The sequence below is a fragment of the Rhineura floridana genome, chromosome 4, assembly GCF_030035675.1.
Source record: "Rhineura floridana isolate rRhiFlo1 chromosome 4, rRhiFlo1.hap2, whole genome shotgun sequence".
NCBI classification, from domain to species: domain Eukaryota; kingdom Metazoa; phylum Chordata; class Lepidosauria; order Squamata; family Rhineuridae; genus Rhineura; species Rhineura floridana.
Window position 1 is genome coordinate 129547222 of NC_084483.1, and position 27518 is coordinate 129574739.

Here is a 27518-nt window from a genome sequence, read left to right on the forward strand (position 1 = left end):
GTGGGGGGAAGGGGAGGGGGAGAGAATATATTCTTAAATCCAGGGTTCCTTAGGGACTACCTGAACCCGTACATCCCAGCTTGATCACTGAGATCATTTGTAGGATCGTTACTGGTTGTCTCCTAAGTTGGTGAGGCTCATTTGACATCAACATGAAACTGAGCCACTAGTGTCATTGGCCAAGCCCTGTGGAATGCTCTTCTAGTAGAGGTTCAGTGGGCGTCTTTTGTATTGACCTTTAAACATTTGCTGAAAACTCTTGTTTGCTGCCAGGGTTATGCAAACAATTAAGATAAACACTATTTGTAACAACTGGTGATCTGTTTTAATTTTTAAAATGTGGTTTTTATTGTGGATGTATTGCTGTAAACCGAGAGCCAGTGTGGTGTAGTGGTTAAGGTGTTGGACTATGACCTAGGAGACCAGGGTTCGAATCCTCACACAGCCATGAAGCTCACTAGGTGACCTTGGGCCAGTCACTGCCTCTCAGCCTCAGAGGAAGGCAATGGTAAACCACCTCTGAATACCGCTTACCATGAAAACCCTGTTCATACGGTCGCCCATAAGTCGGAATCGACTTGAAGGCAGTCCATTTCTATTTTCATTGCTGTAAACCACTTTGACATTTTTATGATATTGCAGTATATAATTATTTTAATAAATACATATTTGAGAACTGGCAGGAAATTTAAAATCTTAGACTTAGTTAAAATAACAGACTGTTTTCTTGTTGGTTTAAGGTATTCAATCCATTATGAAGAATGCCTGTTCTGTCAATTCTGGCTTTTTAAAATCACTTTTAAAATAATGCCTGAATCATTTTTAGTAGTACAGGAAAAGCCCTAAAGCTCTTGAATTCTCTGAAGTAGGTCACATAAGTTTGGTTGTGTCTTTATAACATGGAATTGTCAAGACGTTTCTGTGATTTTCAATATGTCTTTACATTGGCAGCTCTCTTAAACTCTAATCCAGGAGTAGGCAATATGTTCCCCTCCAGAGGTTGTTGGACTCCCAGCTCCCCTTGGCTCCAGCCACCATGGCCAATGGCTAGGAAAGATGGGAGTTGTAATACAAACAAGAACTGACAGACCACAGGTTTGCCATCCCTGATAGGTCATCTGTTCATCAGAAATAAGAAGAAAGCCACTGATAATTCTCTGTTATTGTTGAGCTAGTAAAAGAGCATGCAGCAAACAGTTAATTCCTCTTAAAGTCAAAAGGCAGGGCTAGCAAAGTTTTTTCTTCTGGAGAGAAGGCTCTTTCTAGTTTTTGGCTTGGCTGTTGTCTAGAAAACAGGACAACTGCTATTCCGTAGCCTCTGCCTGGGAGCACAGCCTACTTTTAAAATTGTATTTATTAACAGCATTTGTATGCTGCCCTATGGTATAAAGTTCTCTGGGAGGCTTAAAATAAATGGAGACTGTTAAACCTAAGAAGAAGAAAATAATAATACATAACATTTATGTAGCACTTTGAACTCTTCTAAGCATTTAACAGATATTAACTAGTTGCAATCCTTACAACAACCCATAAGGTAAGTCAGTATTATTATCTCCCATGTTGCAGATGGGGGAGGGAAACAGGCTGACAGAGTGGCTTGTCTAAGGCCATCTGGTGAGTGAACTCACAAAACAGGTGAGTTTGAATTAGGCCCTTTCTTATTCATAGCTCAGTCTCTAAGCCACTGTACCTGCTCTCATTAACTTAGACTTAATACTTAAAATACAAGTTTAAGAGGTTCAATCTCTTGATATTAGTTAAGCTTCTTCTAACTAGTTTGTTAATACAATTCGGATACAATGTGCAACTGTGGTTTGTTGTAAATGAAAGCTGAAGTTTTCATTCTCCTACTCCTCTTCCTCACATGCTAAGAAAGGGGAGTGCATGTAAGCAACCATCTAAATCACACCCTGAGTGTGTTAGCCAGGACCAATTGTCCTGATGTTTTATCTTCATATTTAGACTGCATATGATAATGTAAAAGATTGGTAGAAAATATACATTCAAAATTGCAGAGATAAGTTAAAACTAGAAAAACATACCTCTGTAGATCTTTGGATTATTTCAATGTGTGCTATGTGAGGCTGCCCTTGAAGAGGATTTGGAAAGTTCAGCTGGTTCAAAATGCTGGCTGGGGTTACTTTTAGAACTTATATAACCCCTGTTCTAAAACAGTTGCATTGGTTGCCAGTTTGCTTTGGGGGGTAGTTTAAGGTACTCATGCTAGTGTTTAATGCCCTACACTATTTAGGCCCCATATATCTGAGAGACTATCTCCTTCCCTATTGTGGTATGGAAGATAGAATTCTCTGTGGCAGCCCTAAGTGGTGGAATTCCCTCCCCACAAAAGCGTGTCTGGCACCTTCACTATACAGATTTTGGCAAATGCTGAAGATGCAACTCTTTACCTTGGCCTTTGACATCTAAGATTTATGCTGTCAGGACCTACCCTATTCCTGTGATTATCTTGGTCTAGTGTGGTGTAGTAGTTAGACTGTTGGACTATGACCTGGGAGACCAAGGTTCTAATCCCCACACAGCCATGAAGCTCACTGGGTGGCCTTGGGCCAGTTACTGGCTCTCAGCCTCAGAGGGAGGCAATGGTAAACCCCCTCTGAATACCACTTACCATGAAAACCCTATTTATAGGGTCGCCATAAGTCGGGATCGACTTGAAGGCAGTACGTTTACATTAGTCATCAACAGGCTCAGCAGCCATGGCCCAAAGGGCTATGGAGCGTGAGAGCCCACCCAGTGCATAAAGATAGGTGCACATGCAGATACTGCACCAAGACATGGGAGGAATTCAGGTGTCTTATATCCCCATCCAGCTTGCCCCTCTGTCCATTCTGCTTGGTTAGTGAACTTGGCATTATGTGACTTTGTTAATTGTCTGGTATTCTTTTGTTCTAGTGTTCCTAAATTGAATTTAGTACATTCCTTCATGAAGTCAGAGCATTCTGATTGTAGATCAGCTTTTCACTAGGTGAACTTTTGTTCTTTTAAAAATATTTACTTAGTGATAGGTTACTTAAATCACATGCTTTGCATTGTGCCAGTATGAAACTAAGGTGTAACAAAATAAAATAAAATAGAGCAGCTGTGGAAAGCAAGGGAGTACAAAGCTAAATAATTGACATCTTTTGTTGGGGAAAAGGATAAATTGTAATTGCAACTTTCAATAGAAACCTTAGCATAGCTACTGCTTTTTGCTTTATTTAAGTAAAATCACTGCGCAAACCAAGGCTTTTAGCATAGTGGCACTGGTAATTTGGAATACTGTTCCTACGGAAATCTGACAGGTACCTACAATTCTCATATTTCATCAGTTGTTGAAACAATTACTCTGATTTATTGTTAGTAATTTGTTCTGTATTTTAAGATTTTTATAGGTTTATGGTGTTCTAATTATTTTATTGTCCACAGTCTTGTCTATTTTAAGAACTGGCAGTTTGTAAATATTCTTCAAATAAAACAAATCAAATTTAGGAGATTATTCTTAGTTAAAGTATTCAAGGTGTACACATTTAAGTTGATCGCTGGATATTAGTTTCTTATACAAGTTTAACTGCTCTGGAATGTTCTTCCCATGCTTTTATCGTTGTTAGTTCTCATGTGTAGTCTCTCTCTGTGGGGAGGGAATTCCACCACTTAGGGCTGCCACAGAGAATTCGATCTCCCATACCACAATAGGGAAGGGGGTAGCCTCTCTCTTCCCCCCCCCCGGCCCTGCCCTTTCTAACCTTACTATTCCATGCTTGGGGAAGAACACTTACATCCATATGATGTTTGGGGGGGGTGTGTGCTGGCAGTCAAATTCACCATTTTGCAGTGCAGTGGGTTTAAAAAAAAACCCTGAAATTTTACTTGAAAAAAATTCACTGACCTAAATTTATGGAGATGTGAGTTAGTATGCATAATATGGTAAACAAAACTTTAGTTTTAAAAAGTTAATTTTATGTCTTGTGTACATATCAGAAAAAATCTTCCAGTAGCCAAAAGTAGTTTTATTGTTATAGTTAAACAAATGCAAAACTTTATTTGGAGATTATTTGTACAGGAATACTTGTAAATATTTTAAGGCATCTCAACTCATTAGCATACTCTTCCCTTACATTATTTAGATTTTAAGGAAAAAACTGTTACTAATTTTAGCATGCCTGAAGAAGTGTGTGCATAAATATGCACACCTTAGTGATAATCACTTTGTTAAGAAAAAGTATTTACAACTTTTTTGTATTTGAGTTGCACTGTATCCATTCCAGTTGACCAGTTTGATTTGTATTTTAATCATTCATAATGCAGTTAATAAATTTTATGCAACAATGCATTTCTAAAATTAGAACACTGCTGTGGAAAAATATAGCACTTCCCTGTGGAATAAGTGGTGTGAGGAGTGTGAGAGTGCTTTGCAGTGTGGGGCTCATTTCTTTCCCCTTGGGTCTTACTTTGGCCTAGCAGAAATCTCAGTCCTCTCTACCTTCCCTCCTCCCTCCAGGTTCCCTCCTTTGCAGGGCTCATGGCTGCAGCCCCACAGACCCCCCTTGCTAGAGGGCAAAGAAAGACTATTCCATGCACTGTGGACACAGTGAGCGAGCCAGAGTCGGCCAGTGGTGCTCTAGTGGTGTGGGATCGGTTTTGGCTTCTTCCTTCTGATGAAGTGGACAAGGTGCTTTCAGCCTTAAAGCCAACCACTTGCTTTCTCGATCCTTGCCCGTCGTGGCTCATTATGAGCTGCAAGGATAGACTGGGCGAGGGGATCAAGATGGTGGTAAATTTGTCCCTGGAACAGGGAGTAATACCATCAGCCCTCAAGGAGGCAGTAATAAAACCAATTCTAAAGAAGCCCTCCTTGGATCCCCAAGATTTGAACAACTTTCGCCCAGTCTCAAATCTGCCATTCTTGGGCAAGGTGGTTGAGCGGGTGGTGGCACAGCAGTTGCAAGCACACTTGGAGGAAGCAGATTATCTGGATCCATTTCAATCAGGCTTCAGGCCTGGACATGGGGCTGAAACGGCCTTGGTGGATGATATGAGGAGGGCGCTGGATAGGGGCAAATGCACCTTCCTTGTCCTCCTGGATCTCTCAGCGGCTTTTGATACCATTGACCACGGTATCCTTCTGGACCGTCTGGAGAGGTTAGGTATAAGTGGCACTGTATTGCAGTGGTTCCGTTCCTTCCTCTCTGGTAGGTACCAGAAAGTGGCATCAGGGGATGAGGTTTCGGACCCTTGGCCTCTCGCTTGTAGGGTGCCACAGGTCTCCATCCTCTTCCTGATGCTGTTCAACATCTATATAAAGCCGCTGAGGGCTATCATCAGAGGATTTGGGCTGCAGTGTCACTGCGGATGACACGCAGCTCTACCTCTCATTCAAGTCCTCACCGAGGTTGGCTGTAGAAACTCTGTCCAAGTGCCTGGAGTTGGTGAGTGGCTGGATGGGAAGGAATAAGCTGAGGCTGAACCCTGCCGGTGAGATCACATCACTCCAGTGCTGAAGGAGTTGCACTGGTTGCCGGTTATTTTCTGTGCCAAATTCAAGGTGTTGGTTTTGACCTTTAAAACCCTATATGGTTTCGGCCCAGTTTATCTGAAAGAGCACCTCCAGCCTCATCAAGGATGCCGTGCAACAAGATCAGCCTCAAAAGGCCTTCTCTCTATCCCACCATTTAAAACAGCTAGACTGGTGAGGACTAGGGAGAGGGCTTTTTCTATTGTGGCTCCCACTCTGGGGAATTCCCTCCCAAACAATCTCCGTCACGCCCCCGCTATGATGAGCTTCCGCTGGCCCTTGAAGCCTGTTCAGACAGGCTTTTGGGGTGGGTTAGATTTTTTTATATTGTTGAGATTTTAATGTTTTAATGTATTTGTATGTTTTTATTCTGTACGTCACCCAGAGTGGCTGGACAACCAGCCAGATGGGCGACTAATAAATCTAATAAATAAAATAAATAAATATATAGATTTATATTATTGAAAAAAATTTTTTTTTAAAAAAGGAAAGCATAATCACGTGCAGTCACCCACCCCTATACTGTGGGTGTGGGTCTGAGCCCCTAATTCAATGCATCCCTCTACAGGATTTAAGTGTGAAATCTCCGCACTCCTCTACTGTATGCGTGCGCCTGACCGTAAAGTCCCAGCCTATGGGCTGAAGGCACATGAGGCCACCACCTTGCTGAACATAAACAGGTCTGGGTCTGGTCAGTGCCTGGATGGGAGAACGCCTGGGACCCCCATGTATGCTGCTTTGGGTTCCAGGGTGAAAGAACGGTGCTATGTAAATGTAACAAATAAATAATAAATAAGTCACGTGTGTGTCTAAGTGCTAATTCACCACACCCCTCTACCGTGTGCATGTGTGTGGGTGTCTAGGTGTCTAAGCATTCAAATCACCACACCCTTCTAGTGCATGTTTTGGACTACTGGTACTACACCTCTCTACTGTGTGCATGTATACCATGTCAGATTCACAACCAATTGTAGATTTCCCTGATCAGCTCTGATGGTTTTATCTGTTTTATCTGTTTGTATGTTCTTAATGATATGTACTTACTTTTATCTGGAAGCCGTCTTGAGTTCCAGTTTGGAAAAAGGGTGGGGTATAAATAAAGATGATGATGATGATGATAATGTGGAGCAGTATTGTGTTTCTTCCACAACATCTCAATCTGTTATGAGGTCCAAGGCATCAAGTGCAAGGCCTCCAAGCACCAGTCCTCCAAGAACCATTCTATGGCTGCTGCCAAGACCAAGCACTCCTCAGTTGGCTGCCAGGTGGGGACGTTGTGTGTCGCTGGAAGCATCCACTACCACAGTCACTATTGCTGTGGAGCAGACCGATTGGAGGTCCCTGTTACTGGTCAAGAGAGACTGCCAGTCCTGTTGCATTTTACAGTGCACTCCTCCATTGTTCATCAGCCTTCTGTGCCTGCATTGCTGGTTTGCCACCCTCGGGTTTTGCCCTCCATTGCCAGTGAGTCCATCACAGAGGCTGGGGCTCAGGCTCCTGGCACCGCCATATTGGGGCCCTCCTTAGTTCCTACATGCCAGTTTGATGCTGCTGTCACGTCACTAAAGGCATATCTAGTGACTATGGATCCAAAGCTTGACCCTCTGTCAACCACACAAGTATCTGCTTGGGCTGCAATTGACTGTATTCGGATATTTTTGTCCTTGGCTGCATTTCTTGGCTATATTTGGAGCTCTAACCACTCTCCTCTACCGTATGCGGTTATTTTGGCCCTTGGATGCATTTCCTGGCTGCATTTAGAGTTCAACCCGCTCCCCTCTACTGTGTGCAGTTATTTTTTCCCTTGGTGGCATTTCTTGGCTGCATTTAGAGCACAAACCGCTCCCTCTACTGTGCAGTTATTTTTGCCCTTGTCATTTAGCTGGCTGCATTTAGAGCTCAGATTGCTCCCTTCTACTGTGTGCGTATAACTATGGCTGGATCACTGTGTGCTGTTTTGTATGGATATCGTTATTGAGGTACAGCACAGTGATATACAGCAGTAGCCATTTCAGCAGCCATCAGTTCCATTTATCTCACAGCCTGTGTCAGAAGGGATTCCACTGGGAGGAATATTGAACTGCAATTTGGGCTTTACCTTGTGTGCATTGTTCTTCCGGCTGAGAAGACTGGCGCTCCTGTCGAGGCCCTGGTCGAACTGTGGAACACGGAAATGACCCAGGCCATTGACACGATCGCTCCTGCGTGCTCCCTCCTATGCAGAGCTCATACAGCTCCGTGGTATACCCCGGAGCTGAGAGTGATGAAACAAGAGAGGAGGCGGCTTGAGTGCAGATGGAGACGAACTCCTGACGGACGCAATCTTGCACTGGTGAGGGCCTTCACTAAGCGGTACTCAGAAGCGGTGAGAGCAGCAAAGAAGCGATATTTTGCTGCTACTATCAAGTCATCTCTCTGCCGCCTGGCAGAGCTTTTTAAGGTTGTCCGAGGGCTATTACATTCTGGTCCTCGGGACATTATAGAATCATCGGAAGCTCGCTGCAATGAGTTTGCTGGGCACTTCCAGCACAAGATCTTATGCATTCGCCAGGACTTAGACTCCAGTATTACAGCAGTTGAACCTAATGAGGCATCCAGAACACAGTCTTGTCCTCATTTATTGGATGAGTTCCAATTGGTGCAGCTTGAGGAAGTTGACAAGGTGCTTGGACTGGTGCGTGCGACCACTTCTGCTCTGGATCCTTGCCCCTCTTGGCTGGTAAAATCTAGCAGGGATGGAACAGCCGGCTGGGCCAGGGAAGTGATAAATGCTTCCTTACAAGAGGGAGTGGTCCCCAGCTGCCTGAAAGAGGCGGCTGTTAGACCACTTCTAAAGAAGTCTTCCTTGGATCCAGAAAACCTAAATAACTATAGGCCGGTAGCGAATGTTCCTTTCCTGGGCAAGGTCTTAGAGCGGGTGGTTGCTAACCAGCTCCAGACACTCTTGGATGAAACCGATTATCTAGATCCATTTCAATCCGGTTTCAGGCCTGGTTTTGGTACTGAGACAGCCTTGGTTGCCCTGTATGATGACCTATGTCGGGAGAGGGACGGGGGGAGTGTAACCCTGTTGATTCTCCTTGATCTCTCAGCTGCTTTTGATACCATCGACCATGGTATCCTTCTGGAGCGACTTATGGAGTTGGGAGTTGGAGGTACTGCCTGGCAGTGGCTCTGCTCCTACTTGGTAGGTCGGCTCCAGAAGGTAGTGCTTGGGGAGCATTGCTCGATACCCTGGGTTCTCCAGTATGGGGTCCCGCAGGGGTCAGTTCTGTCCCCCATGCTCTTTAACATCTACATGAAGCTGCTGGGGGCGGTCATCAGGAGTTTTGGAGTGCGTAGTCATCAGTATGCTGATGACATGCAGCTCTACTTCTCCTTTTCATCTTCTTCAGGTGAGGCTGTCAATGTACTGAACCATTGCCTGGCCGCAATAATGGACTGGATGAGAGCTAATAAATTGAAACTCAATCCAGACAAGACTGAGATGCTGTTAGTGAGCGGTTTCTCTGATCAGATGGTGGATACTCAACCTGTTCTGGATGGGGTTACACTCCCCCTGAAGGAGCAGGTTCATAGTCTGGGAGTTCTTTTAGATCCTTCATTGTCACTTGAGGCCCAGGTTGCCTCGGTGGCACGAAGTGCGTTCTACCAACTTTGGTTGGTAGCTCAGCTACGTCCCTATCTGGGCAGCGACGACCTTGCTTCAGTTATCCACGCTCTGGTAACCTCAAGACTGGACTACTGCAATGCGCTTTACGTGGGGCTACCTTTGAAGACGGTTCGGAAACTGCAGCTCGTGCAAAACACTGCGGCCCAATTGTTGACTAGGACCAAACGATCCGAACATATAACACCTGTTCTGGCCTGTTTGCACTGGCTGCCTATACGTTCCCGGACCAGATTCACAGTGTTGGTTTTGACCTATAAAGCCTTACACGGCGCGGGTCCGCAATACCTGATGGAACGCCTCTCCCGATATGAACCTACCCGTACACTGCGTGCAACATTGAAGGCCCTCCTCCGGGTCCCGACTCATAGAGAGGCTCGGAGGATGATGACAAGATCTAGGGCCTTCTCAGTGGTGGCCCCCGAACTATGGAACAGTCCTTCTGACGAGGTGCGCCTGGCGCCAACATTGCTTTCTTTTTGGCGCCAGGTTAAAACGTACCTCTTTTCCCAGGCATTTTAATATATTTTAGTATATTTATAACACTCCGGTATACTAAATTATTTGTGTAATATGTTTTTAGCTTTGAGGATTGCTATTACGTGTGCAGTAATTATTATGTGATTTTATCTTATTGTATTTTTATATTTATGTTGTTCACCGCCCAGAGAGCCGTTGGCTGTGGGCGGTATAGAAACTGAATAAAATAAATAAATAAATAAATATGGGTGATTCCTTGGTCACCTCAGGAGCTAAGGTAGGCAAGGCAGCCCTAAGGTAAGCAAGGCATCTAATGTGGGCCTTCCAAGTATTCCTACTCAGAAACTACACCTGAGCAGCAATATTTGGTGTCTATGCTGCTTGTATTTTATCAGTCTGGCCAGTGACTGTGGGAAGGGCTTAGCTTTTCCACTCAGAACCCTGGGGAAAGGGCCTAGTTTGCTACTCGGAATCCTTGGGCAGAAAGGTGGCGTAGACCTCTGCTGAGGAATTCCACCATTTTTATGGTACCTCTGTTCTCATTTGGTCCTAGTTTGTCTTGTGACTGTGAAAAGGGCCTTGCTGTTCCATTCAGAACCTTTGGGCAGAGAAATGGCTTAGTTCTCGGTTGAGAAGTATTTCCACCCTTTTTTATTGGAGGCACTAGAACAGCAGGTTCAATATTTCGAAGAGATCTGATTCCCTTTTTCCCTAGGCCTGAACACCAGTCATATGGATTGCCTCATGGGCCTCAGTTCAAAAACAGCACAAGGCCTGAACAGCAACAGGCTGTTTACAGAGGCAATGGTGGAATAACCTGGTGGCTCCTCTAGGGGGCCTCAGTGTCAGTGTATTGAAGATACATAAACTGCTTCATGAGCTTTAGCTCAAAGCTCCAGTCTGCCCCTCTGAACAGTTGCAGCCCTTCATAACTGTTGGTGTAAAATTTTAGCAGTCCTTCATAACTGTCTGTGCAAACTCTTGCAGCTCCTCATAACATGGTGACTCCTCTAGGGGGCTTCAGTGTAGTGAAGGTATACGAATTGCCTCTGTTCCTCTGATCAGTTGCAGCCCTGCATAGTGGTCTGTGTAAATGTTTGGATTTCTCCAGGGACTTCCTTGAAAGCCCTAAGGGTCGGGTAGCTATCATCCTGGATAAACATTACTTAGCAAGACAATGTAAATTAAGCTGGTTGCTTTGTTAAGTCTTAAGACAGCTCCAGCGCACAGAGAAGTGTTGCTGCTTCTACGCCACTATGGCTGGGATTGATAGGCTCCATCCTCCTCCTCCAGATACAGCTGGGTGCTGGTGGTGTCTCGGTGCCGCTGAGCTCGGGCGGAGATGCCTGCCACTTCTCTTGCTTTCTCTGTTATCGCTGCTTTGGGCATGCACTGCCACTCAAGGAGAGGAGCTACACGCCTGCAAAGAGATCCAGCAAAAGCACATGGGGCTGTTTCACACATACATGTACATCTCTGGATGACTTGGAGCTGAACATACAAACTAAGTCCATTAAGAAGCATTGCGTCTGAGACAATATGACATTTGTTATTGTATTGTTATTGAAAGATGTTGCTTTTGCTTTTTTAACAATATTAATATTTTTATTTAAATTTTTGTAAACTGTATTGTTCTTTTCTGATGTGTGTTTTTTATTTGTGTTTATTTTTTGTTAGCTGCCTTGAGGGCCTTTTTGGCCAAAAGGCAGCATAGAAATAAACTGTAACATAACATAACAGATTACATGTAGCCTTTGCTAAGGTTTGTGTTGCTGTTTCAAGTTGCGTAACTAGACTCAAGGTTACTCACGGGTATATATGAGCTGAGGTGCAGTTCTCCTGGAAGGTGCTGCTTGTTCAGTCAAGTCCTGACCTTCATCAACAGGACCCTGGGTGTCTTATAACAGTTTAATTTTCCATATTACGTTTATCAAAATATTTCACCTTTGCTGAGGCTTACTTCTCTGTTCAATTTGTGTAACTGGACTCAAGACTCACTGGCTGTACTCGAGGGCAGTCCATCTGGCCCTTTGTCACTTCCAGCCAAGACGATATCTGTGTGAAACCGTATTTGAATCACCAAGGGAGCACCAGGGCTCAAACCCTCCAGGCGGAGGCCACAGTAATATTCTGTTGGGCCAAGAGACACCTGCTATCCTTGAGGGCAGAACACTTTAGTGGGGTTCTGAATGTCACTACAGATTGGCTAAGCAGACAGCAAGTGATTATGGGGGAATGAAAGTCACATTTGGCAGTGTTCCACTTTGGTGCTTTGACTGTGGATCTGTTTGCCTCGAGCAACAACTCTCAGTTCCCCCGATTCTTCTCAAGGTATCTAGAGAGAAAGGCAGAGTCTGTAGATACTCTCCAGACTCCTTGGCCGGATGGCATCCTATATGCATTTCCACTTGTTCCCCTGTTAGACAGAACACTGAAGAAACTTCGATGTGAAAGGGCTCAATTGTCCTGTTAGCCCTGTGTTGACCACGCTGCACGTGATTATCAGATCTCCTTGCCTTATCAGTAGCAGATCTTTGGAGGTTACCAGTGAGACCAGATCTTATGTCACAGGGACCAGTCTGGCATCCGGATCCTGACTGGCTGAGTCTGACAGCTTGGCATTTGAGTGGACGCAGTTCACAGGAAGTCGTTGATATCATCCTTGCTTCTAGACGGCCGTCAACTGATCGAATTTACCAGAGTACATGGTTGGCATTCCCCAGCTGGTGTGTCTCCCATGGTCTACCTTCTAAAGCCACAGTCCAACAGGTATTACTGTTCCTTCACAAAGGTTTGAAGATGGGATTGAAGCCCAGCATCTTGTGACACGGTTCTACTGCCTCTTCGATCCTGTTTGTTAATTCATCAAGTACCCCCATGGGCTATCATTCTCTGGTTAATGTTTTTTGAAAGGAGCTGCTTTGCTTGTTCCAGCAGTATGTCATTGCATTCCGTCCTGGAATTTACAGAAGGTGCTGCGAGCACTGCAGTGCTCACCATTCGAGCCCCTCAGGACTGTGTCCTTGCTGGTGCTATCTTTCAAAGTCCTTTTTCTAGTGGCCGTCACTTGGGTCAGAGTTGGGAGCTCTTTCACTGACCCGCCATCTCTGCACTTTTCATAAGGACTCAGTAGTTTTACTTCCAGACCATCTTTCTGGCCCAAAGTAAGCTCTGCATTTCACTATAACCAGGATATTGTACTCCCATCCTTTTGTCCTAATCCTGTTCACCCACTTGAGAAAGCCTGGAACTCTCTAGATGTCTGCAGAGCCCTCAAAGTCTACCTTTGCCACATCCGAGGCATATGGCTAATGGATCCCTTATTTGTACCTTTTCATCCTGTAACTCTGGGGAAGAAAGTGACGAAATCCACCTTATCTTGTCGGTTGTGTGTCTGCACTGCCCTGGCCTACAAGTCACTCAAGCTTCCGGTGCCTCGCAGTATCACGGCACATTCTACGAGGTCTGCAACTACCACAGCTGCGTTTGCAACAAATGCACCTCTTGCAGATATTTTCAGGGCGGCTGTACGGTCTATTCCAGACACATTCATCAGGCACTATGAGATAGACTGCTATGCCTCTGCTGATGCTTCTTTCAGGAGGCATGTTATGCAACAGGTTGTTTCTCAGCTTTTGGCAGCAGGTAGCCCCTCCCCACTAGGACTGCTTTGGTACATCCCATGTGATGGCATGCTACCTGGAGAAAACGGACCATTGTTCTCACCTGAAAGGTGGTTTTCCCAGGTATCATGCCATCATGACCCTCTCTGATGGAGGCTGCCTGGGTGTATTATACTGTATCATCTTTTCATACATGTTTTAGTGATAAGGTTACTTCAATTTCAGTAAGTTCATACAGTGGTAATGAGTCAAGACCTTTGTGCAGGTGTTCTGGCTCTTGCTGCTCCTTCGTTTGGGCAGTTACCCTTTTTTTTTTTGCTGTTCTGCGTGCTCTGTTTATGACGGCTGTTCAGATGTCTCACTTTGGCCTCATCACGAATGAATGGACTGGGGCCGGAAGGAGCAGCCCAGGTATTGACTCCTGTGCATTCTTGCCTTTGGATGCTAGATGGTGATATAACCCATGTGATGGCATGATACCTGGGAAAACCACCTTTCAGGTGAGACCAACAGTCCATTTCACTTCTAACTCCTTGATGAGCTTCCCAGTCCATACCTCTCTTTTTCCTCCTGTTGTTCACCCTGCCATCAACTGCCTCTGCTTCCATCTGCTCAGTCTGTCATAATTTGCTTTGCTGTTTCTTCAGTTACTTAAAACACCAGAAGTTGACAGCTGATAAAATCTTATTATAGTTCAGCTAAACAATATAAAAATAATTTCCCCCATCTCTCGTTCTCCCTCCTGTTTTTTATCATCCCTCCTCCACAAGGAGCATGTGCAGTGGCTTTTGAAGGGCTGCCACATGACCCCTGGTCTCAATACTTTGTAATGGCAAGGGAGCAGAGTAAAACTGCACATGTTCTATGATTGTGCAGTTGTATTTGAAGCTTTTTTTTAGGAATTGATCTCCTTTGCTCCGCCCTCCCCATCTTTGCTACTTGGGTACACTTTGGGATTCACCGAAGCATGCAGTTACCGCCCACTGGTGCATGGGGACTTTTAGCATTAGTAGGAATGATATTCCCTCTAGTTTTGCTCTTGTAAGCAGAAATCCTATGCACAACAATTAGTTTTTAAGATCTGTCCTTCCTTTAAGGACCGTGGAATGGTATACATAAGGTGATCTTCAACTAACTTGCATATAATCAGATTAAGTGTGTTTTTAAACAGTAGGTATGAAGTAGGTGACTGCCTTTCATCTAGGATCTAGCTAAAAGATACTTCTAATTTGGTATCAACTCTTAAGGGTGTTATGTAACTCTTAAGAGAATTTGAGCCTTGTTTATATTTAAAAGTGCTGCTATTATTGTAGGGTTTATCTGGAAAGATCTTTGTGATCTTTCCCCTCTAGTGACAGCATAATTAGTATATATCCTTGTTTTTGCTTACATATTGAATGTAGTGAAAATGAGAACTCTAGTTAATATCTGATACAAAGTAGATCCTTATGTTGAGCAGCTGCTTGTGCAAGGCAGAAGGTATCTTAATGCAGAGTGCGAAGTAATATCATTTTCCTAAACATTGATAAGGATTGCTCTTCATGTATACTGCGCTATTATGTATCTATATGGTGATGATGTCCAGATAACTGACTTTTTTTAAAAAAAATGTCTTTGAGGGTGGGGGGGAGGGATTTAGCATTTATGGAGACATGCTGCATACCTTTTGACACACATCAACAGCCTCAGAATACTTCTGATAATCTCTTAGGATAATTGATCCATGAATTATACTTCTAAATGTGCTAAGCAGCCAAGTTCAAAGGTATGGTGCACATTAACATAACTTGTACTACTCATATGCAGTTGGTGCCAGATCGAAGAACTGAGAAGCCATGAAAAGTGTTAACTGCCCACATTTTAATGTGAAGAAACTTGTTCTGTTTTTATTTATTTAGGGTATTTCTAACTTGACCTTCCTTCATCCATAGATCCAAAGATGGAGAAATCTGTACATCAGTAGCTACTGAAAGATAATAAGGAGAATATTTTAATTCACAAACCCAAGTTAGTTGGTTTGGTGGACTTCTAAAACATTTGTTTACCCTTTTAAGAACTATACAGATTAGAAGATGCAGTAAGGAAAATAATGGGTTATATGATACTAAGTCATATTCAGAGTAAACAGATGAAAACCACCTTCAGTCCACTGATTTCAGTGATATACTTAGTTTGACACAGCCAGGTGATGATATCTAATGGTAGTCATACTCAGAGTAGATCCACTGAAATAAGTGGATTTAACTTACCGTATATTCCGGCATATAAGATGACTTTTTAACCCCGGAAAATCTTCTCCAAAGTCGGGGGTCGTCTTATACGCCGGGTGCTGAAAAAGAGCGGGAAAATTAAGTAAAAAAAAAGCTGCAGCGGGAGTGGAAGCAGTTGCAGCCGCCGTCCAGAGAGACCGTCGCGGCGAGGAAGGCAACGCAGCGAGGCTCAAGAAGTTACTGCCCTGAGGAGGGAAGCCTCGGCAGAGCCTGAGATGAAATTGACTCGAAACGGCTTTACTGCTGTGAGGAGGGAAGCCTCAGCAGAGCCTGAGATGAAATTGACTCGAAACGGCTTTACTGCCATTCTGAGGAGGGAAGCCTCGGCAGAGCCTGAGATGAAATTGACTCGAAACGGAGTTACTGCCGTGAGGAGGGAAGCCTCTGCAGAGCCTGAGATGAATTGACTCGAAACGGCCAGATACAGGAGGGAGAAGCCACAAAAGGCTCCCGGGGAGAGCTTGGGCAAACGGGGGGTAACGGCGGGAGCTGCAGCCGCAAGCTCCCGCTGGGAATAGAGAGAACCGCAGCCGCGGTCTCTCTGATGGCCGTTAGACGAAAAACAGGAAAAATTAGCGACCCGGGTCAGGAAGAATCCCCCCCCCAAGGGAGTTCCCCAGGAATAACAACAACCTTTTAAAACAGCAAGCGCTGCCGCCTTGGATTCCTGGCTGGCTTTCTAAGGGTTAAATTATAGGGATTGATTCCTAGAGAGGCAGGAAATCTGGGAAGGAGCCTCTGGGTCCTCCAGCGCATGATCTCCTCGCCGTCTTGACTTCTGCACGATCCTTGGAGGCTGATGCGTGGAGGGAGCAAAGCGATCTTACCGCGAGGTTCCTCCTTCAACCCGGAGCAGCCTGAAATAGGAGGCAAAGTTTCACCTCCGCCTCTGTCCAGCCCGCCCCATCCGCGCGGGGAAGCTGGCCTTTCTCCTCCGCGCCCAGGAGGACCTGGTGAGCCCCCAGCCACGCTTGTCCACTTGGGTGAAGGGACAGAAAGAGAGAGAGAGAGGTGAGGCGGGTTGGAGAGAAGGGGACGGGGAATGTAGAATTTTGTATCTGGCGCAAGCAGATGCCCAGGATGCAGAACAGAATAGTGACAGGCTAGATTCCAGTTGATGCAATGAGCCAGACAAGTAATAAGTTTTAAGAGTCACTTTACTGACAATAGAATATATCACAAGCTCTCTCTCTGTACAAACTCCTCGACCCCCACACTCTGCCAGTTTCAGTTTCCAGCTATATACTGATAAGACAGCTGGTTGTCCTGGCAACGTGTCCTTGAGGAGTGCACGTCCACTCCAGCCTTGTGAGCTACTTGGCCTTGTAACTCTGCCATGGAAAAATACTCTTAGGAACTTTTTACTTGCCAACACCCCCCACCTATTTTTCCATAAGCAGCACCTTTTACATTTGTTCACATTTTTGCTTCCATTTGTCATTACATTTACATTTACATTTCTTGTATTCACTTAAATCACATTTCTCCACATGATACATTTTTCAGTTTACATGTTCAGTTCAGTGTACATCTACATTTCTTTGTTCCTTTATTTTACAGAGGTTTTACAAACATCAGTTTATCTCTTTGGGTTTTACACACTCCAAGTATAATGTGTCAGCATCCATTTCCCTGTGTGTTTGTGCTTCATTCCCCTTTATTGTGGCAATCCTAAATCTGTCAGTTAGCACACTCACATTTGCCCTTCCAGAACGTCTCAACATTTGCTTGTCACTTTTACCAAGGTATTCTTTTACTCCTGTTTCTCTGTCATGTACTGTGGGTGCATTTGTACTAGGCTTGGCTTTAGTGTTCCTTGCTGCTACAATTGCCTTGGTTCGATGACACGCATTGCAGTCTACATATTTACCACAGTTTCTCAATGTAATATCATTACTGTTCTCAGTTGTTTTCACCACATTTTCATATCCTATATGTCCCAATTTTCTGTGCCATCAATGTACACAACCATTGTGGGGTTTCTCATTAGCACACATGAGTACATGATTTGTTTGTTTCAAGTGTAAGAAGAACAATGAGTTCCTTACTATTCCTTTCATGAATATTTTGTTCCCTTTCATGACTTGACATGAGCCCCTTTGAAACAACACATTGAACCCCATTCCATTAAGTTTAGAAACTGACATTATGTTATTTTCAATGTCTGGAATAAACAGCACGTCTGTCATAATCGTATTAAAACCTGCTAATTTCACTGTACCCCTACTTTTGATCAGTTTCTTAGATCCATCAGCCATTATCACATAATCCTCTAGGTCACGAAATGTATGAAACATTGATTATGCTATTTGTAGCCCCACTGTCAAGAGTCCATACATCATTACATTTATTTCCCTGCTTATTGTTAATACATTGCTTATTCTTACTAGCATAGATCACCTGTACACATGGTTTTCTTCCTCTTTCTCTTCTTCTTGCATCACAATTCTTTTGAAGATGTTGCCTGGAACCACAAAAATAACACGCCTTTTGTCCATACAGTCTCTCTTGTGCAGCTTTGTTGTTCTGTTTTTCCACATTGTGTTTAGACTCAGTCTTTTCCTGCTTTGCCATTTCCTGCCTCCTTTGGAATTCTTGTAAAAGTTTGCCTTCTATATAATCCATATTGAGATTTGCATCGTCCATTGCTTCCAAAGAGCTCACCAGACTATCATAACTTGAATCTAGTGAAGCTAATGTGATATACACTTTTTGCGTTTGAGAATGTTCAATTTCACGTTCTGACAACTCAGTAAACAGTCTGTTTATTTCCAGCAAATGCTCTGACATGGTTGTATCTCCAGATAAGCGCATCTGATACAATCTTCTGGCAAGATATATTTTAGAACTGGCAGTCTTTTTCACATGAATATTTCTTAAAGTTTCCCAGGTTTCCTTTGCCGTTGTTGCATCACGCACGTGCAGTAATTGAGAATCATCAATAGCAAGAACAATTAATGCCTTTGCCCTCTCATCCAGCCTTCTCCAATCTGCTGGAATAGGCACCCCAGCGGGTGGGTCTTCTGCGATAGCTTTCCACAGGTCTTCTTTCACTAGAAAAGCCTGCATTCTCTGTTTCCAAGTGCCATAATTTTTCCCTGTCAGCCTTTCCAAGGGAATCCCGGCCGATAACGTAACAGACATACTTTCACTTTTCACAGTTCACCGCCTTTGTAATTAGAGCTTCTCACCTCTGTCCTTCAGTCAGGTTTTTTTTCCCCACGGCTCTCTCACAGCTTTCAGCTCAGCTTTCGGTTTCTCCGTCTCTCTGCTGTTTTACTCGCTGGTCTGCAGTTCTGGCTTTTCTCTGCCGCTTTTCTGCAATCCTCAGCACCAGGTAATCCTCAGCACCAGGTAACCATCCTCTGCTACCACTTGTAGGATTTTGTATCTGGCGCAAGCAGGTGCCCAGGATGCAGAACAGAATAGTGACAGGCTAGATTCCAGTTGACGCAATGAGCCAGACAAGTAATAAGTTTTAAGAGTCACTTTACTGACAATAGAATATATCACAAGCTCTCTCTCTGTACAAACTCCTCGACCCCCACACTCTGCCAGTTTCAGTTTCCAGCTATATACTGATAAGACAGCTGGTTGTCCTGGCAACGTGTCCTTGAGGAGTGCACGTCCACTCCAGCCTTGTGAGCTACTTGGCCTTGTAACTCTGCCATGGAAAAATACTCTTAGGAACTTTTTACTTGCCAACAGGGAAGTCCCAAGTGGGGTTTCCAGCCAGAATCTGGAGGGAAAAGACTTGGGGAGGGGGGTGCTGAGAAGATCAATCGAAATCTCCCCTCCTCAGTGGGGCGATGTTCTGGGCCACGTGATAATCCCTGGATTTAGGAGCATAGTAAACTACCTTATATAAGACTTATATAGTCTTATACGGCGAGTATATCCCAAACTCTATATTTTAACTGGAAAATTTGGGGGTCGTCTTATATGCCCAGTCGTCTTATACGCCGGAATATACGGTAAATCTAGTTGATTTCATTGGGTCTGCTTTGAGTATGACTTAGCTAGATATCACCCAATATTTCTTTCTATATTATTTCAAATTTCATAGTGCTATTATGTGTTTGTTTTTAGGCTTAGTTATTTGAACACCTCCTGGATTTATGCATAAGGACATAAATATAAATTAAAAAATAATATTTTAGAGCTTCATTAAAATATATTTTGGAATCTCAGAAGTGGTTTTTTGTAATGTTACTGTGTATATGCATTTCTTTTAAAACTGACATACTTTAGCTACTTTCACAAACAAAATGACTTGCTCTTACTTACAGATGGCTCTGACTCCAGAGATAAACCAAAGCTCTATCGTTTGCAGTTAAGTGTGACAGAAGTTGGTACAGAGAAATTTGATGACAATTCCATTCAGGTAGGAACAATATCATGAGTCAGTTTCAGTTTGTACACAACAGTTTTGCATATTTAGATAAGATAAGAAACTGCAATTTGTTATGAAGAAAACTGGAAACTTTAGATCTCCCCTTGCACATGAAGGAGAAGAAAATGGGAAGGAGAGTACAGAAGCCTTGGACCCACTGCATCATGTTTTCATTGCAACAAACCATCATGTGTCATGACAATCTGAATTGGGTTGTAGCCTTTGTGTGACTGTGGAAGGAGGAATGATATATGGCACAATTATCTCCTAACTTTAATAACCTAGACATAAGAAGTATTTGGTTATGTCTAATGTTAGTCCTACTCAGAGTACACCTATTGAAATTTATGAGCATGATTGACTTTGATCCATTAATTTCAGTGGATCTACTCTGAGCATAAATTACTTTGGATAAAGCCTATTATTTGGGTTGAATTAAACAAACGTAAATTACTTTGGATACAACCCAGTGACCCTACCACTTACCTTCATGCTGCTTTGAGTACTGAAAAATGTCAGTAAAAGTGGACACCAGAAAAATAGACTTGGTTTTGGAAGTTGTAAATATTTGTGTGAGAGAGAGAATCTCTGGGGTTATTCAGAACTTACACCAAATTATGGTGTGTCTGTGTTACAGGACTGTCCCCTAGAAACCTATTGAATACTTATGAAAAACGTTGAGGAAATTCATATTTATTTTTTCATTATTTAACTGTGTCCCTATAGAGGAGCCAATAGGCTCTTTGCTGTTGTCCTTGGAAATGCTCCCCTGACCTTTCAGGACTTGGGAGGAGTCATCTCTCTAAACACGTTGATCTTTATATTCTCGTACCTTCAGGAAAAAAAGAGTAGGAAACCCCTCAGCTAATTTCCACAGGAGGTGGGGAGAGGATGCTCAGAAATCCAAAGCTCATTTTTCATCACCAAACCGTGGTTTGGCATTACGTCTAAACAGATTTAGTGTGTCATTTTAGTAGTAATGTATTTCAAGTATGATTATTTGTGTTCAAAAACTTTTTCAAAAGCAGAAGTACCCCTCCCCAAAATCTATTCCGCATCAAAAGCATCTCACTACAATTAAATTGCAAAATAATTTCTGAATATTTATATAATTCATTGCTATAGAATAATATGGGATACAGCTAGGCAGCAATTGTTCAATGAGAAAATTATCAGTTAGCAGGTTGTCTTGACATGTCTTGAGGCTGCAGTCTGAAGCACAGTTACTATGAAATAAGTCCCATTTAAATTGTGTGGTCCTTCTTAATAACAAGCCAGTTTCTCAGTTTTGCCTGAATGGAATGAACATGTGCATCAAAGCAGATGTTAGTAATCTTTTTTGATGTTAACATGAATTTAACTTCACTGCTGGATCTCAGGTGCTTTCATAATACTAGCTGATGTGTTGAAATGTGGTGCAGTTTCATAAGAAGTGCAGCAGCATCTTAGATTAAGAATATTGTTTTCTCTTACAATATAGTATTGATGAAAATTATCGACACCAGGATGGCTGGGGCTTGCTATTCTTCACGTTTCTTTCTCTTATTCATGTGTGAATTCTGGATTGTTATTCCTAATTAAGGGGTAGTAGTAATAAAAGTGCTGAGAACTCACACACCTGCAGATTGGAGGTAGGACAAAACCCTATTGCTTGGACCATCAGAGATGCTCGATGGTAGACTGTTTTGATTCTTGAAAATATTAAATAGTTATTACATCAATTAATATTATCAGCCAGTCATTACACTTTGCCTGCATACATTCATAGATTGTGTTGGTGCAGCTTTTGGTGGTTTTCTGAAAGATACTTAATTTCTCACTCAATGAGTTATGCAGGCAGGCCATGGCACATTTTAATGAAATGGCTTGTATTAGTTCAACATCGGCCTTGAAAAAAAAAGTTCTTGGCTTATTGAAACCAAAATACATACATACATACATACATACATACATACATACTGTTTTTTGAAAATCCTGGTATCAATTTTGCTGTTTCTGAATTTTGATTATATTTTCAGTTGTTCGGTCCAGGAGTTCAGCCTCATCATTGTGACCTCACTAATATGGATGGAGTTGTTACAGTTACCCCAAGAAGTATGGATGCCGAGACTTATGTAGAAGGTCAGCGGATCTCAGAGACCACTATGCTGCAAAGTGGTATGAAGGTTCAGTTTGGGACCTCTCATGTATTTAAATTTGTGGACCCGATTCAAGATCACATTCCTAAAGGACGTCTAGAAGCAGGACACATGGTCAAAAGCTCACGACTCAAAGCTGGGTAAATCACTATTTTCAAGCTATAATCCCAAACTCAGGAAATTATTTAAGATGGCAATCTTTCACATTACAAGTGGCAACTCCAATAACGGTAATGTGATTATCTGCTTGCTAATGTTTCATACTCTTGCTCCACCTTGTGAAATCTTCTGGAATTTGCACTTGTTTAATTCACACTTAAAACTAATTTTCTGTTGTAGAGTTCCACTAGTAAAAGGGCAGAAATCAATATAGCCAAAGGAAACCATAGTATACCTAACATATGTAATAAGATTTTTAATGACAGAAAAACAAAATAAAAGGTACCAGTTCTGTACAATATATTCATTCCCTGAGAAAGGAAACAGTGAACTGCAAACTTGCAGCTGATAGTTAAATGAGATAAAATATAAAATAAAGGAATTTCAGCAAGAACTCATAATATTGGGAGGGTGTGCAATGTACCAATGAAGTTCTCATGTAACTAGAAAAAAAGAATATCAATTTATGTTGTCTAGATCTGAATTAGTTGTTGCCTGTCAAGAAGGATCTTGGATTTATTTTGGATAGTTTCCGGAAGATACTATAATGTATTTGTGTCCTCAAATAGGCCAAAAATGTTATAGATGGTTAAGGAGCATATTTTGCAATACTTTTGAATACTGTGTGTAGTTTAGTTCAACCCATTTAAAAAGATTTGGTAAAGATACAGAGAAAGACATTGCATATCTTTATATGACAGGCATTTAATTGTATTCTTTATATATCACAAGGTTAGGCATGACAAATACCAAAGAGGTCCCTGAACTGCAGTAGTCTGAAGAGGCAAGTGCTGGGCAGATTGTTTAAAATATCTTTGTACAACCTTCTCATGGAATGACTAAGAGGGCTAACAATAATTACAATAAATATTAAAAGTAATAACAAGAATATCAAAGAGCAAAACAGACTAAAATCTAGATAAAATGTGTAACTTGGAAGTAACTTCACGAGTGCTTCCACCCTCCCATTTAGGATTACTGGGGTCCTCAGAAAACCCCTGGTGAGCTTTTCACTCAGATGATTTGAGCCCTTTTAAGATCTGTTTGTTTAAGCAGTCTTGCTTCTCCATTAATCCCTTTTATCATCTGGTGTGTAAGCCACTGACATGATTGCTGTGATTGCTCCTGAATTCCCTCGCTGGTGGAACACATATCACCTTGGTATTATAATGACATGTGTGTGATGAAACAGGAGGGTAGACAGCTAGGGCACAGGTGGCATAAATCTCAGTCTGAACCTGAACAAACATATGAGAGGTTGCATTACCTCACATATCACATGGTTGTGGCAAAGAAAGTTCTTACTGCTCCACCACCATTGTGTCTGCAAGTTGCCACTAGCAAAGTTTCTCCGAGTGCTGAATGGGCTTTTTTCATCTGACCAAGAGAGTGTTGCTCCAACATCTTTGGCAGCTTGCTGTAATAACTTTGCAAGGCACTTGAGAGACAAAATCAGATTTGGACAGAGTTGGATACCACAGTTAGAGCAGGTCCAATGGAGGCATCAAGAGCATGGTCTATTCCATCTGTACTGGATTAGTTATGGCTATGAAGCCTGAAGTTGTAGGCATGCTGCTTGAAGAAATGAAGCCCACCATCTGCCACTTTGTCCATCTGGGCTTCTAAAAGCTAGAGAATTGACTGGGTGGGTCCAGGGAGTGATTCATGATTCATCACAGGAGGTGAAAAAGGTGGTGGTGTGTCCTGTCGTTAAGTGAACCTCCATGGAGGTGTTAAAACAACTATTGTTGAACGGCATATATTCCCTTTTTGGGCAAGGTGCTTGTCCAGCTTCAGGCAATCTTGGAGGAGACTATCTGAATCCATTTCAAACTGGCTTCAGACCAGGTCATGGCAGTGAAATTGTTTTGATTGCCCCGGTAGATGATATTTGCCAGGAGAAAGAAGGGAGGAGTGCAAACCTGCTCATTCTCCTTGACTTCTTGATAGCTTTTGATACCATTGACTATGGTATCCTTCTGGACCAGCTCAAGGAGATAAGGATTGGGGGCACTGTACTTCAGTGGTTCTGCTCCTACTTCGAGGGTTGTTTCCAGAAAGTATTTATGGAACCCTACTGTTCAGTGTCATGGGAGCTTTCTTGTGGTGTCCTCCTTGTCCCCCATGCTATTTTGTATCCACTAGAAGTTGTTACTGGGAGTTTTTGGAGAGAGGTGTCACCAATATGCATCTGATACCCAGGTCTGTCTCTTTCATCTGAATCAGGAGAAAAGTTGGCGTGATAGACGGATGCTTGGAGGCAATGATGGGCAGGATGTGGGTCAACAAATTGAAGATGAATTCTGAAAAGACAAGAGTATTAACCTTTTCCAAGTTCTTGAGTCCAGGAGCTGGGAACACGACTTGTTTTGGTCAGGGTTGCATTTCCCTGGAGGGAGCAGGTTCATAGGGGTACTCCTGGAACCAACATTGTTACTTGAGTTTCAGGTGGCTTTGGTGTCTAGGAATCCCTGTTTCCAGTTCAGGGGCCAGAGATGACTTGGGCATGATACTCTGTGCTCTGGTAACGTCCAGATTGGATTAGTGTAATGCACTCTGTGTGGGACTGGCCTTGAACACGACTCAGAAACTTCCAACTGTTCCAAAATGCAGCAGCCAGATTACTGGCTGGAGTTCCCTTTAGAACTCATATAACCCCTGTTTTAGAACAGCTGCATTGGTTGCCAGTTCATTTCTGAGCTAAACTCAACGTGCTCACATTAGTGTTTAAAGCCATAAGCCAGGTGTGGGGCACATCCAGCGTGCAGGCCATATTTGGCCTGCAAGGCCTCATCTTTTGACCTGTGAGGTTGTTTTGGGAAAGCCATGCCCGTCTGCCCTACAACTGACATTAAATATGACATCAGGTTTGGGATAGATTAGGGTGGGGCTTCAAAGGAACAACCAGGAGCTTAAAGCAGGTTCTCAGTTGTTCTTTCGCAGGAGCAAGGCACACTTCCAAACACATTCAGTGGAAACCGCTTCTTCATAGTGTTGCTCTTTGAAGCTGTCCTGTGTACAGGAAAACTTGCAAAGCCTTGTGCTGTTTCTCTGCACCTCCGACGCTGTGAATACAAAGGAGATGCACTCCAATCCCAAGATTTTGACAGGTGGGCGGATCAACTCACATCTCAATCATGTGATGGCATAATGAAGTCATATGCTTGTCAGGAGACTTGCACCATCTACCTGTCAAAGGTGGCCTGCGGGGTGGGGCCCGATAAAAATCTGGCCTCTGGAGTCAAAAAGGTTCCCCATACCTGCCTTGAATGACTTAGGCCTCAAATATCTGAAGACCGTTTCCTTTTCTACAGATCAGCAGAGGGAGCCTTCTTGGTAGCTCCACTACCGTCAGAACTTCAGGGGTTAGTGGGCCAGCAGAGGGCATTCTTTGTGGCAACTCCTATGTTATGGAATTTCCCCCTCACAGAGGTGTGTCTGGCACCTTCATTATATAGTATTTGATGTATTCTGAAGATGCATCTGTTTTTCCTGGCACTTTACTTTGACATCTGAGATGTGGGTTTTCAGGACCCAACCTATTCCTGTGACTGTAATTTGTTTTAACTGTTTTTATATTGAATTTATTTTTTTTGTAATCCACTGTGGGATTTGGGGGCAGCTAATAAATAAAATAATAATAATAAATAGCCTCCCCATTCCTTCAGGTAACCCTTTCCCTTCTTGACTCACCACTGGTATAGCCAGCCTGAGAAATGCTACGTTTTCTTTCCTCCCACACTGTGTTCTAAGTCACTGTGGCAAGTCTTGTTTGTAGCCTATCCCTTTTTTCCCCTGCTGCTAGTTTTCTGTTGTTGCTTCCTCCCTGTTTCGAACTCCCTCTAAATGTGCTACCCACCATGCCTTTATCCTCCAGCTGGTTGAGTGTCTGTCCATCTTCAGTGTGGCCACTCTTCCCAGCCTCCAGTTTAATTCACCTCTGCAGCTGACCATTGGGCTAACAGGGTGAGCAGGGAGCTTCTGTTCTGATGCTTATTAAATTATTTTAGTGGTATTTCTAGAGACTCATTCTTGAAAAAGAAAAAAAATCTACCTTTATTCATGCATGTGAACACATTGTAAATGTGCAACTAATAACAAATTCTAGAAGCAATTAGCCAAAACATTGTTGTGTTACATTTCTAGCTATTGTATGTTGCTGATCATCTAGTTCTTGAATGTATGTTGCCTTCTCAGAGTTGTACAAGAAACTACATTTGATTTGGAAGGAGACGTCCATATTGGAAGTGGATTGCCTGCAAGCAAGGTAACAAATTGTTAATAGACCTAAAAATGTGATAGATAAATAATTTTATAATTGATAGTTCAGGTATGTTTAAGTGATACATACTGAAAATATGAACATAAAGTCAGCTAGTTAGCTTTCTTGCTAAGAATAGTGGCTTACATAGGGCTTAATGTGGTGCCTTAGAAATTAGCTAGGATTCACTAATAGGCAAAACCCCTTGCGGTTTAAGAACATACCTATAGCCAACAGATATTTCTATCAAACTTTAAAAATGCCTCTTCTCCCAGGCATTTTAGCATGTGTTTTTAAATTGTTCTTAAATTTTTTATACTGTGTTTTTAAATTATTTTTTGTGTTTTAAAATTTGTATATTTGTTTTTAATGTTTTTAATAACTATAAACCTCCCAGAGAGCTTCGGCTATGGGGCGGTATATAAATGTAATAAATAAATAAATAAAAAGCAGGGAAATTGGGCAGCTCTAGTGAATGCACTAGGGGAGCAGGAAACCTGTCCTCCTTGAGATACTGCACTGCCCTACAAATTTGTAAAAATGCAAACACAATTTGGGTTGGTCTTTCACAGTCCAATCTACTTCTTGTGTAGCTTTGTAAGAATTTGGTAACATGCCTCTGCCAGTGGCTGTATACTATAGTCAGCATGGATTTTTCACTTTCTGCAATGTTAAATTGAAAATACCCCCCAAGACATTCTGATGCTTCCCATAAGCATATGGTTGGGAAGGTAGGGGCTCAGCCTCCGTATCAGATGGAGTTAATACAGCGCTGCCTGGCTTACAGCCGAGACCTGAGCCTCCATGGACAGCTGGGAGTCAAGAATGACCCCCAGGCTGCGGACGTGGTCTTTCAGGGACAATTGTACCCCATTGAACACCAGGTCAACATCCTCCAGCCTTCTCTTGTCTCCCACGAACAGTACCTCGGTTTTGACAGGGTTCAGCTTCAGGTTATTCCTTCTCATCCAGCCACTCACCAACTCCAGGCACTTGGACAGAGTTTCTACAG

At 42.9% G+C, this 27518-nt stretch overlaps 1 protein-coding gene across 21 annotated transcripts in view; it reads left to right on the forward strand.

The window, feature by feature from the left end:
- The window catches only part of AFDN (afadin, adherens junction formation factor), a 206453-nt gene that overhangs the window by 89919 nt on the left and 89016 nt on the right, over positions 1-27518 (forward strand). For all 21 annotated transcript variants that reach the window (XM_061624395.1, XM_061624376.1, XM_061624386.1 and 18 more), the window contains 3 exons: positions 19845-19939; positions 21967-22226; positions 26443-26512. In XM_061624395.1, coding sequence (XP_061480379.1) covers positions 19845-19939; positions 21967-22226; positions 26443-26512 — 425 coding nt within the window. The remainder of the gene's footprint in view (positions 1-19844; positions 19940-21966; positions 22227-26442; positions 26513-27518) is intronic.